The 17,519-nt window shown below is 36.7% G+C and overlaps 1 protein-coding gene and 1 non-coding gene across 2 annotated transcripts in view; one reads left to right on the top strand and one right to left on the bottom strand.

Annotated features, from left to right (window-relative positions):
- Positions 1–3,275: 3,275 nt before the first annotated feature.
- Positions 3,276–17,519, bottom strand: part of DYNC1LI1 (dynein cytoplasmic 1 light intermediate chain 1) — a 55,848-nt gene continuing 41,604 nt past the window's right edge. Inside the window, exons 9-13 of the mRNA XM_057554834.1 lie at positions 15,925–15,984; positions 15,754–15,798; positions 14,973–15,093; positions 13,878–14,033; positions 3,276–12,045 (exon numbers count right to left, since the gene is read on the bottom strand). Coding sequence (XP_057410817.1) covers positions 11,933–12,045; positions 13,878–14,033; positions 14,973–15,093; positions 15,754–15,798; positions 15,925–15,984 — 495 coding nt within the window. The 3' untranslated portion in view covers positions 3,276–11,932. The remainder of the gene's footprint in view (positions 12,046–13,877; positions 14,034–14,972; positions 15,094–15,753; positions 15,799–15,924; positions 15,985–17,519) is intronic.
- On the top strand, positions 3,331–3,403 carry TRNAE-UUC (transfer RNA glutamic acid (anticodon UUC)). Its single transcript has one exon. It is a non-coding gene; the product is annotated as a tRNA-Glu (tRNA).

Raw genomic sequence — 17,519 nt, 5'->3', positions numbered from 1 at the left:
TATGTCTTCGTTTAGTAATTCTATGGTTTCATATTTTATATTTAGGTCTGATAACATTTGGAGTTGATTCCTGTGACTGATGTCAGGTATGGATCTAATTTTATCTTTACAAATAGCTAGCAGTTGGTATAATACCATTTTATACATATATGTATAAATATATACACATGTATAAATATATATATGTGTGTACATATATAACTATTTTCTTATGGAAACAAGCATACAAGGCAGTAGGTGTTTCCGAAGTGGTCTCATTACGCTAATATATTTAGAGCAGATAGCTAAACATACTTGAATAATCATGGGACTAGTATTTAAGGAATTTATGTAAATTAAAACTCCTTCCCGGTGGCTATGAAAATTTAATTTGTGTAACAATTCAGTTTACAAAGCACCCCCACAGCCTTAATCTCATTTACCCCATTTGTAACTCTACACCTAAGCAGGTTGTCCTTGACACTACGCAGATGATGGAACTAAGGCTACAGAACAATAAATGACTTACAGAGTCAAGGGATTAATAAATGGAGTAATCCAGCTTTTCTGCCTCTTTCCACGGTCTTCCACAGCATCCTGGCACCGCAGTTCTTGCATATGAAGATGCTCGTGGCTTTACAAAGCCCATTTAAGGAGGAGGTGGTGGCTAAGACGCTCATATCTTGCAAGGTAGGGTTGGACTAAGACTATTTTACTTGAAAGTTAATGCTCTCGAAATATTAAGCATCTACTGCAGTTAAAGAGCAGCAAAAGCTTTGGGAGTACAGCAAAAGATGTGGCCATCCCCAGCAATTCCACTCCTGGTGCATACCCGAAAAAAATAAAAAACACTAATTCGGAAAGATACACGCACCCAAATGTTCATAGCAGCATTATTTACAATTGCCAGATACGGAAGCAACCTAAGAATCCATCAACAGATGAATGGATAAAGAAGATGTGGTAGGGCTTCCCTGGTGGCGCAGTGGTTGAGAGTCCACCTCAATGCAGGGGACACGGGTTTGAGCCCTGGTCCGGGAAGATCCCACATGCCGCGGAGCAGCTGAGCCCGTGCACCACAACTGCTGAGCCTGTGCTCTAGAGCCCGTGAGTCACAACTGCTGAGGCCCACACGCCTAGAGCCCGTGCTCTGCAACGGGAGAGGCCACTGCAGTGAGAGGCCCACGCACTGCAACGAGGAGTAGCCCCCGCTCATCGCAACTGGAGAGGGCCCGCGCGCAGCAACGAAGACCCAACGCAGCCAAAAATAAATAAATAAAATAAATAAATTTATTAAAAAAAAAAAAAGATGTGGTACATATATACAATGGACTACTACTCAGCCATTAAAAAGAACGAAATTTTGCCCTTTGCAGCAATATGGATGGACTTGGAGGGCATTATGCTAAGTGAAATAAGTCAGACAGAGAAAGACAAATACTAGGGGATGAACCAGGGGGAATTCTAGGAGAGTGGACCAGGGCAGCACACAGACACAGGGAGACAGGAACACAAGGTGCAGGTGGCTGCCCCAGCCTCAGATATGACATCATTTATATGTGGAATCTAAAAAATACAACAAACTAGTGAATATAACAAAAAAAGCAGCAGACTCAAAGATATAGAGAACAAACTAATGGTTACAGGGGTTGGGGAGTGGGAGGCACAAACTACTGGGTGTAAGATAAGCTCAAGGATATATTGTACCACATGAGGAATAGAGCCAATATTTTGTAATCACTGTTAATGGAAAGTAACCTTTAAAAATTGTATAAAAAATTTTTTTTAATTTAAAAAAACAAAGATTTGGTCATCACCTATCATTTTAATAGTATTTCCCATCTGAGTAGACCAGAGTGCACACGCACAAAACACAGAATAATAGGAGACTAACCCAGGTAACTATTGGCAAAGTTGTAGCATTAAAGACAGAACACACTTTAATAGAAAATGTTTAGAAGAGTCACATCCTACAGGACATCAACCAAAATTTCTGAACCAAAGCCTTGTTTTAAATTCTAAGGCAACACAGGACAAAATCAAATGACTGATTTGGCTACTGGGTTATAATGGCAGTTCTGAGTGTGCTCAGAGGACCCCTAGAGGTCTTGAGAACTTTGCTGGGATTCCATAAAGTCAAAACTATTCTCATACTACTACTAAGAAGTCATCTGCCTTTTTCACTGTGTGAACATTTGTTTGCACCACAGACGGAGTAAAACTGCTAGCACTCTAGCACAAGGAAAGGCAGTGGCACCAAACTGAACTTGTGTAGTCATCATATTCTTCACCACTCTACCACTCTGTGGGAAAATATAAAGCCAAGTTCACTTAAGAATTCCCTTGATGAAGTAAAAATTAATTTCACTAAGTTGCAACCATTTAGTACCAGTTCTTCTAAAATTCTGTGTGAGGAAATGGAAGGACACACGGACCACGTCTGCTGCTTACAGAAGTGTTTTCGTGCTATTGAGTGGTAAGCTGAACTGGCCACTTCTTCCACCAGGCTTACTTGAAAGAACTACTTACAGCCCAACTGGTTTCTCAGATGTATTTGGCAGACATTTTCTCAGAAATGAACGAAGTGAGCCTGTCAGTACAAGGAGTAAAACTGACAGTATCTGTTACACTGATAAAATGTGAACTTTCAAAAAATCAGAATCTTGGAAAATTTGTATCCATCACTCAGCCTGACAGTTTCCCACCACTTAATCTTTTCTAATGAGACCTGATAATAACTAAAAATATGTGATTTGGGGAGACATTTTATAATGGGACATGTCAGTATTTGGAAGAACCTTGTAGTTCAGTGAACTGATATTTTCTAAATCCAATGAATAATGTTACAAAATCACATAGGGGTAAAAATCCACTCAAAGGGCAAGAAAGACCAATGGATTCCACGCTACAATTAACCTTTAAAAAACTAACACTTGTCAAGCTTTAGTATCAGAAAAGAAAATTCACAATTATCTGGAAAAGCTATTAAAATACTCCTACTTTTTCCACCTATGTATTTGTGAGGCTGGATTTTCTTCCTGGAATTCAAATAGCACATCAGATCAGACGGAATACAGAGCAGATGAGAGAACCCAATAGTCTTCCATTAAGCCAGACATTAGAATTTGTAAAAATGTAAAACAGTAACCTTCTACATACTTTTAGTTTTGTAAAGCTGTTTTCTATAAAAAGTTACTTTAACATGTAATGGAATTACTATTGTTATTTATAAATGAATATTTAAAAATTTTCAGCTTTTATTTATTATATGGCAAATACAGAGAAGTGACCACATTAACAATAATTCTTTGGGGTTCTTAATAAGTACAAATATAAAGGAGTCTTGGGAATTCCCTGGTGGTCCAGTGGTTAGGACTCAGCACTTTCACTGCTGAGGCCTCAGGTTCAATCCCTGGTTGGGGAACTAAGACCCTCCCAAGCCTTGTGCAGGGGGTGGGGGAAGGAGTCTTAGACCAAAAGTTTTAAGAATCACCCATATTTGAACTTTAGAAAAAATTCTTAACCCAACATAAGACAGAAAAGAATTGTCACCAACTAATTCTAAAAAGATTTTGGTGATACAATGAGATCAAGGTACTACTCTGCCCCAAACGTGTGTGTGTGTGTATATGTTACTCTCCCTCCCTCTCTCTATAGATAGTCATATTTTGAGAAATTGGAAGCATCATTATTTTATGATTATTTCTCAAAGTATAACTGTATCCATATACTCTCTAATTATCTGATTGAGAAGTACCTTTTAAAAATCCTTGAATTTCATATACCTCTTCACATTAATTACTTCATGTATTTTTTATTGTATGTATGGGCTACAATTTTTCCTATAATTCTCTGAAGTGATCATGATCACAGGGTAACTCTTACACATATAGTGAGAATTCCCTGACATCATTGTCTACAATCCTATTTCAGCATGGGGAACCACTACTTGATAAAGACATTAATAAGGTGCTACATGAAATTCCCGTATTCTGGCATTTTACCAGTTTAAAAAGCAAGTACTTTCTCTAAAACGAAAGCCCACATACGAAAACTGTAATAGATATTACCATTTGGGCTATTGTTAAGTTCCACAACAGGCCTTATAAATTGATATCTGATAGTTTTAAAGAAGCAAAACTAACAAGTATTACACCAATCTTACACAAACTGTTTGTTTTAATACTTATTTATTTGGCTGAGCCGGGGGTTAGCTGTGGCATGTGGGATCTAGTTCCGTGACCAGGGATCGAACCCGTGCATTAGGAAAGCAGAGTCTTAGCCACTGGACCAGCAGGGATGTCCCACAAACTCTTTACAAAGACTACAAAGAGGGAATACTTTCCAACTTGATTTATGATGTCAACATAATCTTGATATCAAACACTGACAAAACCATGAAAATTACAGGCCAATTTTTCTCAGGGGCATGATGTAAAATCCTAATAAAATATTAGCAAACCAAATCCAGCAATATAATAAAACTAATACATCAAGATCAAGTTAAATTTATTTCAGGGATACAAAGTTGGCTTAATATTTCTAAAAGGTAATGTAACTGATACCATTAACAGAAAAATTATCTCAATAAATAAAAAAAATTTTATAAAATTCACCCATTCATGATAAAACTTATGATATAAAGTAACTAGGAAAGAAGAGAACTTTCTTTCTGATAGAGTATCTACAAAAAGCATGCAGCAAATATACTCAATAGTGAAATATTTAAAGCTTTCATTCTGAGATGGGGAACAAGATAAAGATGCTTCCTCTCATTGGTCCTATAGAATCCTATACTGGAGCATAGGCATCACAAAACAAGATAATATTAGAAAAGATTAAAACTCTTTATTTGCTGATGACATAATTATACGTAGAAAAATATAAAATAAATTACAGGTGGTGCACCTTTCAATAGCTCAGCTGGGAGAGCAGAGGACTGTAGACAGGACACATGTAAAATAAACTATGGATGAACATTAACAAATGAATCTGAGTAAGGCTGCTGGATGAGATCAATATAAAAAAGTGTATTTCTACATACCAGCAACAAAGAAAATAACATTTTAAAAGGATGCCATTTAAAACAGCATCAAAAAGGGAGTTCCCTGGCGGACCAGTGGTTAGAACCCTGAGCTTTCACTGCCGAGGGCCCGGGTTTAATCCCTGGTCAGGGAACCAAGATCCCGAAAGCTGCACGGCGTGGCCAAAAAAATAAATAAAAAATAAAATAGCCTAAAAAAATTAGCTGGAAAAAAATCTACCAAAAGAAGGTGCAAGATGATACACTGAAAACTACAAACACTGCGAGGAGAGACTGAAGGCCTATATAAATGGAAGGATATTCCTGTGCATAGCTTGGAAGATACTGTAAATATGATAATTATCCCCAAATTGATCCATAAATTCAATCTCAAGCAAAATGCCACTTCTTTGGTGTGGCAACTGACCACCTGATTCTAAAGTTTATATGGAAATGCAAAGGGTCAAGAATAGCAAAAACAATCTTAAGGAAAAACAATAGGGGAGGGCTTAGGCTGCCAGATAAAGGCTTTCTTTTTTTAACTACAGAAATTGAGACTGTAGTACTGGTACAGGATAGAGAAACTGGCAAATGGAAAAGAACAAAAAGTCCAGAAACAGATGCATGCATAAATGGACAAATTATGACCCAGGTGACACTGCAGTTCAGAAGGATGATACCCCCCACCAGAGCGGTAATGAATTAATTGAACACCACAATAAAAATAAAACAACCTTTATCCCCTACTTCATACCATGCACAGAAATCAATCCCAGGTGAATTGATGAATTGTAGAAAAGTAAAACAATAAAGCTTCTAGAAAAAAAAAAAACTTAGACTATCTTCATGACCTTGAGGGCAAGCAAAGACTTCTTCAAAACAGGTAAAAAAAAATCAATAACCATAAAGAAAAGCTGGCAAATGGAACATTAAAATCAATTTCTATTCATCAAAAGATAGCAATAAGAGAGTGAAAAGGCCAAACCACAGAATGAGAGAAGATATTTGCAGTACGTATCTGACAAGGACTAGTATTCTGATACGTAAAGAATGAGTTAGTAAGAAAAAGTCAAATATCTCCCTATTTTTCTGAGGGGGAAAGAAAAAAGAAGACTCTTAAGATTCTTAAACAGGTACTTTACAAAAGAGGATATCCAAATGGCCAATAAACATGAAACATGCTTAATTTCATTAATTATTAAGGAAATACAATTAAAACCACAATGAGATCCTATTGTATAAATTAAAAACCTGCCAGAATGATAGACAATAGCAAGTGTATGCAAAGATGCAGAGCAACTGGAACTCATATATTGCTGGTAGTAATGCGAATTCCTTTAAAAAAATTTGATATGTAATTCACATACCATAATTCACCCTTTTGAAGTGACATCAAGTTTTTAGTATATTCACAAGACTGTGCACTGTATAATTCCAGAACATTTTCATCACCCTCAAAAGAAACCCTATACCTATTAGCAGTCACTCCTCATTGCCCTCTCCTCTTGCAACCACTAATTTACTTTATGTCTCAAAGCGTTTGCCTATTCTGGACATTCCATATAAATGGAATCATACATTCTGACTTTTTTGACTGGCTTCTTTCACTTAACATGCTTTCAAAGTACATCCATGTTGTAGCATGTATCAATACTTCATTCCTTTTTGGCCACGCCGTGTGGCTTGCAGGATCCTAGTTCCCTCGGCAGTGAAGCAGAGTCCTAACCACTAGACCATCAGGGAACTCCCATTCTTTTATAGCTGAAAAATATTCCATTGTATGGATACGTCACATTCTGTTTACCCATTTGTCTGCTGATGGATGTTTTGTTTCCACCTTTTAGCTATTATACATAATGCTGCTATGAACATTTGTATACAAGTTTCTGTGAAGACATACGTTCTCATTTCTGTTGGGTATATATCCAGGAGTGGAAATGCTAGGTCATGTGGTAACTATATGTTTAACCTTACTGTTTTCCAAAGTGGTTGCACCATTTTACATTCCCACCAGCAATGTACAGGAGTTCTAATTTCTTCACATCTTCACCAACACTTATTTCTTATTTCAGCTGTGAAGTGGTATCTCATTGTGGCTTTGACTTGCATTTCGCCAATTACTAATGATATCAAGCAACTTTTCATGTGCTTGTCATTCGTATATCTTCTCTGAAGAAATATCTATTCAAATACTTTGTCCATTTCAACATTGGGCTGTCTTCCTATTGAGTTTTAAGAGTTTTTGTATATTCTGAACACTATACTCTTATCAGATATATAATTTGCAAGTATTTCTCCCAGGAATGGGACCTCTTATAACTTTGGAAAAACTGTTTGGCTAAACATTTAACACCTGCTAATGCTGAATATACACATAGCCTATGAATCCAGCAATGCATGTCTACATATACACCCAACAGAGAACGTGTTTTCCACAAGACACATTCAAGACTGTTCATAACAACACAATTCATAACAGCAATTGGAAAACTGAAACCATCCAAACATCTTGTGGTAGGTTGACTATTGGCCCCTCAAGGATGTCCACATCCTAATCCCTGGAACCTGTGAATGCTACCTTACTTGGCAAAGGGACTCTGCAGGTGTGGCTAGGATTTTGAGAGGGGGAAATTAGACTTAGGGATTCTGGTCCACCAAGTAAGGAGTTTGGAAGTCCATCCTAACAAGTAAAAAGCTGAACAAACTGAAAAATCTACAATTCTTCTTAGATCTGTCAGAGAAGTGAGGTCACAGGGCCAACTGCAGTCCTCCATATTGGAGAGGCAGGCAGGTGGACACAGAGAACCACAACTTACTGAAGCAGAAACTTCCAAGCAGAAACCTCTAAGGGAGACAGTGCTGGGGTAAGAAAGCTGGAGCTGTAACTGACAAATTACTGGAGGCTCAAAGTGGACAAGTCTGTGAGTTAAAAACCCCCAGTTAGAAGGGGATCCCCACTATTTTGTGAGTTTTACCTCCTGGAGCCCTACCAGGGTCTCAAAGGGAAAATCAGAGAAAAATCCCCTGGTGCTTCCGGTAGGAGAAGGAAGAAAGTAACTGTTTTGAAATAAGTCAGAGTATTCTGTTCTTAACAAGGCCTGCCCTCAAGAGAAGCCATTTTATCAGAGCCTCCCTAATTGGGGTTTACCAGAGCCTAAACAACATGGTAGAAGGGAAATGCCCAACTCCAGCTCCCTCTAGCCATCCTGTCCCACCTATGGTGTAAAGGGGCAGGGGGGATGGAGAAGCACTTATGAAGTTCACAGCCCAGGGACACAGGTTCACTGAGACCTAATCATAGGACTACAGAATGCCTCCCCTGCCCCACACCTCACCACCACAGTGCTAAAAGGTCTATTCACTGGAGTTCCTTTTACCTAGTACATCATGTCCAGCTATCAACAGAAAATTACAAGGCATAAGTAAAAGGCAAAAAAACACAGTTTGAAGAGACAGAGCAAGCATCAGATCCAGACACAGCAGAGATGTTGGAATTATCAGACCATGAATTTAAAACAACTCTGATTAATATGTTAAGGGCTTTAACAGAAAAAGTAGACAACACACCAAAACAGATGGCTAATGTAAGCAGAGAGATGGAAATTCTAAGAAATAATTCTTTTTTAAAGGTAGAGATTAAAAAAAAAAACTAACAAATGATGAATGCTTTCCATGGGCTCATTAGCTGATTAGACATGGCTAAGGAAAGCATCTCTGAGCTGGAGGACCTGTCAAAAGAAACTTCCAAAACTAAGAAGCAAAGAGAAAAAAGACTGGGGAAGAAAAAGAGGGAACAGAATACCCAACAACTATGAGACAACGACAAAAGATGTAACATATACATGAAAATGCCAAGAGAGACAATGACAGAACAAGTATGTGAAGCAATAATGACCGAGAATTTCCCCCAAGTTAATGTCAGATACTAAACCACAGATCCAGGAAGTTCAGAGAACACTAAGGATAACCACCCCCCCAAAAAAACTACACCTAGGCATATCATATTCAAACTGCATAAAATCAAAGACTTAAAAAATCTTAAAAGAAGCCAAAGGGAAAAAACACCTATGGAGGAGCAAAGGTAAGAATAACATCCAATTTCTTTACAGAAACCATGCAAGCAAGAAGAGTGACGTGCTGAGGGAGCTTATACTGGATTACTCACATGGGCCAAAGTTTAATCCCATGGATCCTGATACGTGGGAAGTAGCAGGGTCAGAGTGAGAAGCAATGTGATGGAAGCAGAGAGTAGAAGATGCTATGCTGTTGGCTTTGAAGATGGAGAGGGGGCCAGGAACCAAGGAATTCAGGCAGCCTCTAGAAGCTGGAAAGGAAGGAAACAGATGCTCCCTGGAGCCTCCAAAAGAAACCAGCCCTGCTGACACTTTAATTTAACCTAGTACAGCTGATTTTGGACTTCTGACCTCGAGAATGGTATGATAATACATCTGTACTAAGCCACTAAAATTTGGTAAATTGTTACAGCAGCATTAGGAAACTAATACACACCCATCAATAGCATACTGTAAAAATCACAGTGTATTTGCACAATGAAATACTATGGTGCAATGAGAATGGGTAACAACTGCTACAGGCAACAAAATGGAGGAACCACAGAATACTAAGAAGCCTGACACAAAAGAATATAAATGTAAGAGTCCATTTCTATAAAGCTTAAAAGTAAGTAAAACTTATCTACAGCTTTGGAAGAAAGGGCAGTAGTTACTTGGTAGGTGGGAGGACTGACAAGGGGCACAAGGGAAGCACCTGGGGTGCAAATAAGGCTGTCTTTCTTGATCCTGGTGCTGGTTATATGTGGTCACTTTGTGATATTTCAAACCATACACCTGTAACTTGTACACTTTTCTGTACTGTACACTTCAATAAAAAGTGCTTAAAAACAAACAAAAAAGATTAAGTAGTTTAAAAACAAACTTCCTTGCAAAAATAGGGACAAAAATAGGTTTAAACGCAGTAAACACAAGATTTTTGATTAGTTAAAATTGAATCCCATATAAAGTGAACAATTACAATTACTTCAGGTAACAATGTAATTCTGAGGATTTTCCAGTACATCTCCAATGTCACACAGAAAAAAAACATGAGTTGGTCTAGACATGCAAACACAGCAGACATACCAAAGTATACCATAATGCACAGTCTGCAACTGTCTTCATTAGTTTCACTTACTTCATCAAGTACTACTAGTTTAGAAAAACTGGTCTTTACAACACCAGGATTGCAAAACCCCTTCTGGACTGAAGATTTTATTAATGGCATTTTTCATCTCATATTTTATTAAACAAAATGTTTTTGCAAATTAATTTTTCCATGCCCACAAACATCCTAAGTTTTTCCCACACTGAAACAAATTATAACCCTCTCATATATTTTTAGTATTTACATTCAACCATTAGGAGCCAAATACTATTATAAAACCAAACAGATTTTAAAGTTCTAATGAAAGAATTATGTTTGATAGTAGAGGTACTGTCCTCAAATATTTTGTTGAAAAAAAAAATCTTTGGAATATATATTTTAAAGTTACAACAAAGACCAACATAAAGGGTAGTAACCATTGTCCCCCAATTATCTGAAATTACACAACAGGTCAAATGTACATGCGTTCTTTAGTTGAACTTCAGTAGGAAAATCAAACTGTTCTCACGAAGGTTCCAAAACAAGCGCTGAAATCTGAGTATTGAAAAGGTGGAACTATTACCAGGTGATCTCACCTGTAAGGGAGTAGCTATGTTTCAGTGCACTTGCCAAACTTTTAAAACAGCTTCTGTCCATTAAATAATGATAAAAGGCTCTATTTTTTCTACTAGGAATGCTGATGTAAGATTCTGTAGTTCAAGACATGTTGATGGGGAAGATGTACTGATCAAGGTAAATTCCTTTGACAAGGCAGTGAATCTCATGTACTCGTCTCTTAGAAAGAAGATCAGAAAGCTTAATAATCCTATTAAATCAAACATTTTAAAAATACTAACAAATCTTATTCATTATATGATAAATACAAATTTAAATATAAGAGAATGCAACAAGTTATTTCGAACCTGAATGCAGAGAATAAATACTTTATTAACTGATTACAGTTGAAAGTCACAAACAAAAAAGGGGTATATTAAGGCAGAGCCATATATATATATATCAATATATATATAGATATATAGATATATATAGATATATATATATATGTAGATATATATAATATAGACAAATCCAAAGACTGTTACCTCCTTACATTTTAACAACCTCTGCATTTTTCTTTTACACATTTAGGCAGTGTGCTTTCTTTTCTTCTCAGTTAAAGAAACAAATCTTGACCAATATTTCTAAATCATATTTTGATGACAACTTACAGGATCATGGATTGAGACAATGACTAGTGTATCAAATGCTATCTGATCGTTTTCTCAGCATATTCCATGTGTGGTGGTATATTTACGTTGGTGTGGAAAATCTGACAACTGATCATCTTCTTTTCCAGCAAAACTAACACATAATTTTTTTTAATGATTTTTTAATAGTCTTAACTAAAATAAGCTTGGACTTCCTTCCAAGTAAGTCGAATGCCCAAAGCATATTATTTTCTGCCCTTCTCAAACCCTCCTATATGTTTTAAGTAGCCTTTAGAATATGATCGCATGGCTGTATTTCAGATCTATAAATTTGAGTTTTTCAAAATCCAAAATTACTTCCTTATGCAAAGTGGCAATGCAAATAGCAATCTTACATAGTGTAGAATAATTTTTCTTCTGTATACTTCCCTTTTATAAAATGGGCAACCACATACACAAAAAAGACATGAATTTAGTCCATCTGAAAAAGCACTCCAGCTCCCTAATACCACTTTTGAAGGAGAAGGCAGAGGCAAGTTTACATTATCCCAGAAAACTGAATAAATGGCTTTATTTGGTATCTTCAAGAAGCTTCTCCTTCCGTAGGAGATGTGGGTGCTGCAGGAGAAGCTGTAACTGGTTTTCGTGCAATTCTGTCTAGTTCCGCGTGAACATCTGACAGGACAGGCTTCTGGCCTATATAAAGGAAAAGAAACCAAGATTTAGACATAAGTCAAAATATCCTTAACACCAATGTGTCCTTATTTAACAACTGCCAACGGTTTCATTAACTTTATCTAAAACACAGTTATATAAACATCCTTAATTTTTTTAAAAATTCCCTTTTTTTTTTTCTTTTTTGGCCTCATCACGCAACATGCAGGATCTTAGTTCCCTGACCAGGGAGCGAACCTGCACCCTCTGCAGTGGAAGCACAGAGTCTTAACCACTGGACCTCCAGGGAAGCCCCTGAATTCCCTCATTTTAAATTGTGGGGTCTGTTATCAAATAGAAGTAAAACTAGCACCTACCATTTAATCTCATAAAGGTATACTTTTTTAAAGACATAGAACAATAAGAACAGTAAAAGAGAAAAATAGCAACAAAATTTCAGAATCTGGAAAGATGAGTGAGTGGTAATTAAATCAGCAGTACTGAGAAAGGTAATCTTCTACACTGAGAGTGTGAGAAGCCAGAAAATAATTCAATTTATACCCAGAAACCTGTAAAATGGTCAAAAATGGTAGCTGCAGGTACTTGTGAAAAAGGTAGCAAGAAGGTGTGATTAAAAAAGGAGAATGGGTTAAAAAGTCTGCTTGAAGAGCAATTATAAAAACAACAAAAGGAAAAGACTTCATCAAAATTCAGAACTTTTGTGCTTCATAGGACACTCAAGAAAGTGAAGGGATAACCAACACAAGGGGAGAAAACATTTGCAAATTCTATATCTGATAAGGGTCTAGTAAAGAGAATATATAAAAAACACTTAGAACTCAACAATAAGAGAAATAACCCAATTTTAAAATGGGCAAAGGATTTGAATAGACATTTCACCAAAGAAGATATACAAATGGTTATTAAACACATGAAAAGATTCTCAACATAATTAGCTATCAGGGAAATGCAAATCAAAACCACAATGAGATACAACTTCACAGCCAAAATGATGGCTCTAACCAAAAAGATGGACAAGTGGTGATCATTTTGTAATATATAAAAATATCAAATCACTATGTTGTACACCTGAAACTAATATAATATTGTAAATCAATTATATTTCAATTAAAACACACACACACACACAAATAGAGAGACATTTTGGACTTGGTTAAGCAAAACCAAAAAAAACAAAACAACTAAAACACAAAGATGAACAATAACAACTGTTGGAAGGGATGGAGAAAAACTGGGGCCCTCATAAACTGCTGGTGGGAATGTAGAATGGTATAGCATTTTGCAAAACACTTTGGCGGTTCTTTAAAAATTTAAACATAGAGTTATCACATGACCCAGCAATTCCACTCCTAGATATATACCCAAGAGAAATGAAAACATATGTCCATCAACTGATAAATGGATAAATAAAATATGTATGCATATCCATACAATGGAATTTTTTCAGCAGTTAAAAAAAAACAAAATATTGATACATACGCTACAACATGGATGAACCTTGGAAACATTATTTTAAAGAAGGCATATAGTACATGACTCCATTTATATGAAATCTCCAGATAGGCAAATACAAAGAGACAGAAAACATTGTTTGTTGCCTAGGAGGACTGCAGGGGAGGGAAGGATAACTGCTAATAAGCTGGACGTTAGGGAAGGATAACTGCTAATAGGTTGGATGTTTCTTTTTAGGGAGAAGAAAATGTTCTAAAATTAGATTATGGTAATGGTTTATGTAAGTCTGTAAATATACTAAAACTTTGAATTGTACACTTTAAATGAGCAAAGTTCATGGTATGTAAATTATATCTCAATAAAGCTGTTTAAGAAAAAAAAAAAGCTCCAGGTAACTATACCTGACTTTTTGGCAGATGGTGGTAAACCACTGCTTCCACCTCCAGCCCCACCTCCAGGGCTACCACCACCAACACCAGAGCCTCCTGGGGAACCAGTCTTTTTACTCAGCAAACTATTGAAGAAATTTGCCAGGACACCTTCACTTGTAGCTCCAGCTATAAAAAAAAAAGATAAGATAAAAAACTTGTACTCAAAGCATTCAACTTTTCTATAAATTATTATTGTAGAATTATATACAGAAAATGTTCCAAATTCAAGTTTAATCTTTTGAGGCTGGGTAACTTCTCTAATCTACTCATATATAAAACAAAATATGATGTTAAGAGCGTAAGATAATTATTAAAAAATTAGAGTATTATTTTTAAAAGGCCAAAGGCATTTAAAACAGATTGTTAGATGCAAATCTATCTCTCTTTTGAAAGGCGTTCTTCAAAAATATAACTGTTGAGAAATATTTGCTTCAAGTATTACAAAAAGTTACCCAATGCTATATGAAAACCAGCAGAAGTTCTAAGATATTAATGGGCAAAGGATAGCAATAAACAATTCACAGAAGAAAAATACAAACAGAAAGGAAATACTAGGGGGAAGAGCTCTTATTTGTTAGTACTTAGAGAATGCTGATTAGGTTGTGGGCAAACTGCAACACTCAATGTTGATGACATGTGAATTGAAGAATCCATTTGAGAAACATCACCAAAAGGCATAAAAAGGTACAAACTCTCACCTACTAATCCCACTTATGGCAATTATTCCTATAGAAATAACTATAATGCATATAGTTTTTTCCTTTATGTTAACTGCAGATAACCCATTATAGGAAAAACATGAATTTCTTCAATGACCTACCATAGCAGAATGATTAAATATAACACAAAGCTTTCATAAAGCTCACAGCACAGAGATGATATGTTAAGACTACACCATAAAATGGTTCACAGTCTGATTAACTATGAGATTGTATTGACAGACACAAAGATTAGAAGCTATTGAATAAAAATGAAAATAGCTAAAGCAAAAGGTGGAATGACTCTAGGTAGATTTCTATTGTTAAATGTATTGTGTTGCTTTCTCTAAGAAAGAGAGAAATGTACCTTTCATGTTTGGATCAATTTTTTTTGACCCAGCAGGGATGGGTGACACACTGGCAACATTGGATGACACAGATCTGTTTGGTGTTCGAGGGGAGCCTCCTGGGACTCTTGGCGAGGCATCCTAAGTAAAAATAGGAAAGGCATAATTACAGAACCCTGAAACTTTCAACTTCACAGAAGTTATCACAAAAAGAAACTACTTTGCAACTGTCCCCCATATCTTCTACTGGTCCCTTTACGCTGCAAGCCCTGGGCAGAAGTGTTTAGCAATTGTGTCCTCATTATTAGAATACCAGAGACCCACTGCATTTTAGAATACTAACTTTCCCTTCAATGGAAAAAGAAGAACATATTGAATATGAGGTGTGGTTACGAGTATAAGCTTGGGAGTCAGATCTGGACTCCAATATGGACTTGCATCCCATCCCACCAGCTGTATCTCAGGCAAGCCATGATGTCCTCCAAAGCCTCCATTTCCCCACCAGCAAAATGGGGGACCTGCCTCATCTGGCTGTTGTGAGGATTTACAAAATAGCACATATAAATGGTTTGGCACAGTTAACTCATGTGGGACAAATGTTGCAAAATAGATATTTATGATTTCAATATTCTAAACGGGAGTGAAGTTTTATCTTTTAAAATCGCACAAATTCCAGGAGAATCCTTAATGCAAGTTTATATCAAAGCATACCCATTTAAGACAGGTATATAATTAAGAAAAAAAGAACTAAAACAATATGCACTGCATTTTAATAATTTTGTCAAAATCTGTAATACTGACCACAGGCCTTCCAGCTGCAGTTGGTGGTTGCTTTGCTAAAAGGGACTGAAAAACACACAAAAATTCTAGGTTAGATATTCAGGCATGTATTACTGTATTTTTAAAGAAAATATGTACAAGAATAGTTTAACCATTAATCATACTAAGTCTGTTTCTGATGTAATTTCATACCTGTAGCTTCATAAGAAACACTTGGTCATCTTCTGCCACAATTTCCTTCTCATGCACAAACTGAAATGAGTAACGCATAAATGAGCAAGTCTCATATATTATGTTAATGTCACTCATAACTTACTCTCTAGATTAATTTTTTTTAAAAACACCAAGAATATGAACATTACCTAAACCATATTTACATGGGTGAGCTGCCCTCCCCAAGGCCCTACAGCAGAGTTGTCTGATACCTATCTGCAATAATATAAATGTCCTATACTTGTGCTGTGCAATACGTTAGCCTGTGGCTACTGAGCAGCTGAAATGTGGCTACTGTAACTGAGAAACTGAATTTTAAATTTTATTTAGTTGTACTTAATTTATATTTAAAAGCTGTATGTGACTAGTAGCTACTGTATTGGACAGCACAACCTGAGAGCCATAGGCATATCAGTCATGCTTATAAAATCTGCTAAGCAACAGTCAGGTGTTTTAAAAGGGCCAATTAATATCCCAGCTGAGTGAAAATCAACTTGTCCCTGGTTTCCCTGAAATAAAAACATAATGTCTCTTCTACCTGCTGAGTAATTAGAAAAAAAGGAGTTGCAAATGTCTCCTGCTCCTCCTATTTCTGTACAAGGTACGCCATAGTCTATTTTCCACCCAGTAGCCAGATCAGATTATATCACTCCTCTGCTTAAACTCGCCCCTGCACGCCCCCCCCCCCCCCCCCCCCCGTCACTTGCCATCCCACTCAGCATGAAATCCAAAGTCCTGACTGCGGCCTAATGATGAGGCCTTTCTCTCCTACCACTCTGGCCCTCTGGGGCTCTTTTCCAGCCTCTCTGGCCCCTTCACACACTCCTGCCTCAGGGCATGTGCACTTCCTGTTCCCTGTGCCTTCAACATTCTCCCCTCTCATCAGAGACATGCCCTCATCATTCCTAAAACTGCAGCCCTCCCCACCTCGGTCCTCTCACTCACCCTTCCCACACTCGGATTCATTTCCATAGCAATGATCACCACTTGAGAGGTGGCATATATACTGATTCACTACTGCATCACCCTCCTATTCAGCACCTAGTGCCTGAACAGTGGCTCAATAAATATTTGCGAAATGAATAAAAGACAACTTAAAGCACAATTTTGCTGGTAAGAGAGAGAATGGGAAAAATTGGGGGTTTTTTTTGATGTGTGCATTTCTTTTAACAGACATCCAAACCAAGTAACACACAAACCGATTTTTCATTTGACGTTACTTTTCTTATTTCTAACTGCTCAATGTAAATATTTGGGTTTTTAATTAAGAACATTATATGTTAAATCAAAATTACTTTTTCCGGAAACATGTTCAAATTAAAAGTCAGTGAGAAGTACTACATGCAAACACTCATTTTTATACAACTTTTCATAAGTATCTATACTATCTAACCATAAAACACCATATATTGCTTAGCAAATCAAGATATATAAAAGAAGAATACCTTCTGAAACGAGATTTAATAGTTATAAGAATGACATGTAACAGTAAAGACTAAAATTAAATCTAGGAACGTGGCAGCCCCTGGACAGCTGTGGGCTAGTATGAATAACTAATGACCATGAAGATGCAA

Source organism: Balaenoptera acutorostrata, chromosome 10, assembly GCF_949987535.1.
Source record: "Balaenoptera acutorostrata chromosome 10, mBalAcu1.1, whole genome shotgun sequence".
Taxonomy (NCBI): Eukaryota; Metazoa; Chordata; class Mammalia; order Artiodactyla; family Balaenopteridae; genus Balaenoptera; species Balaenoptera acutorostrata.
The sequence above is the reverse complement of the archived record's forward strand: the minus strand, read 5'-3'. Positions and strand labels throughout refer to the sequence as shown.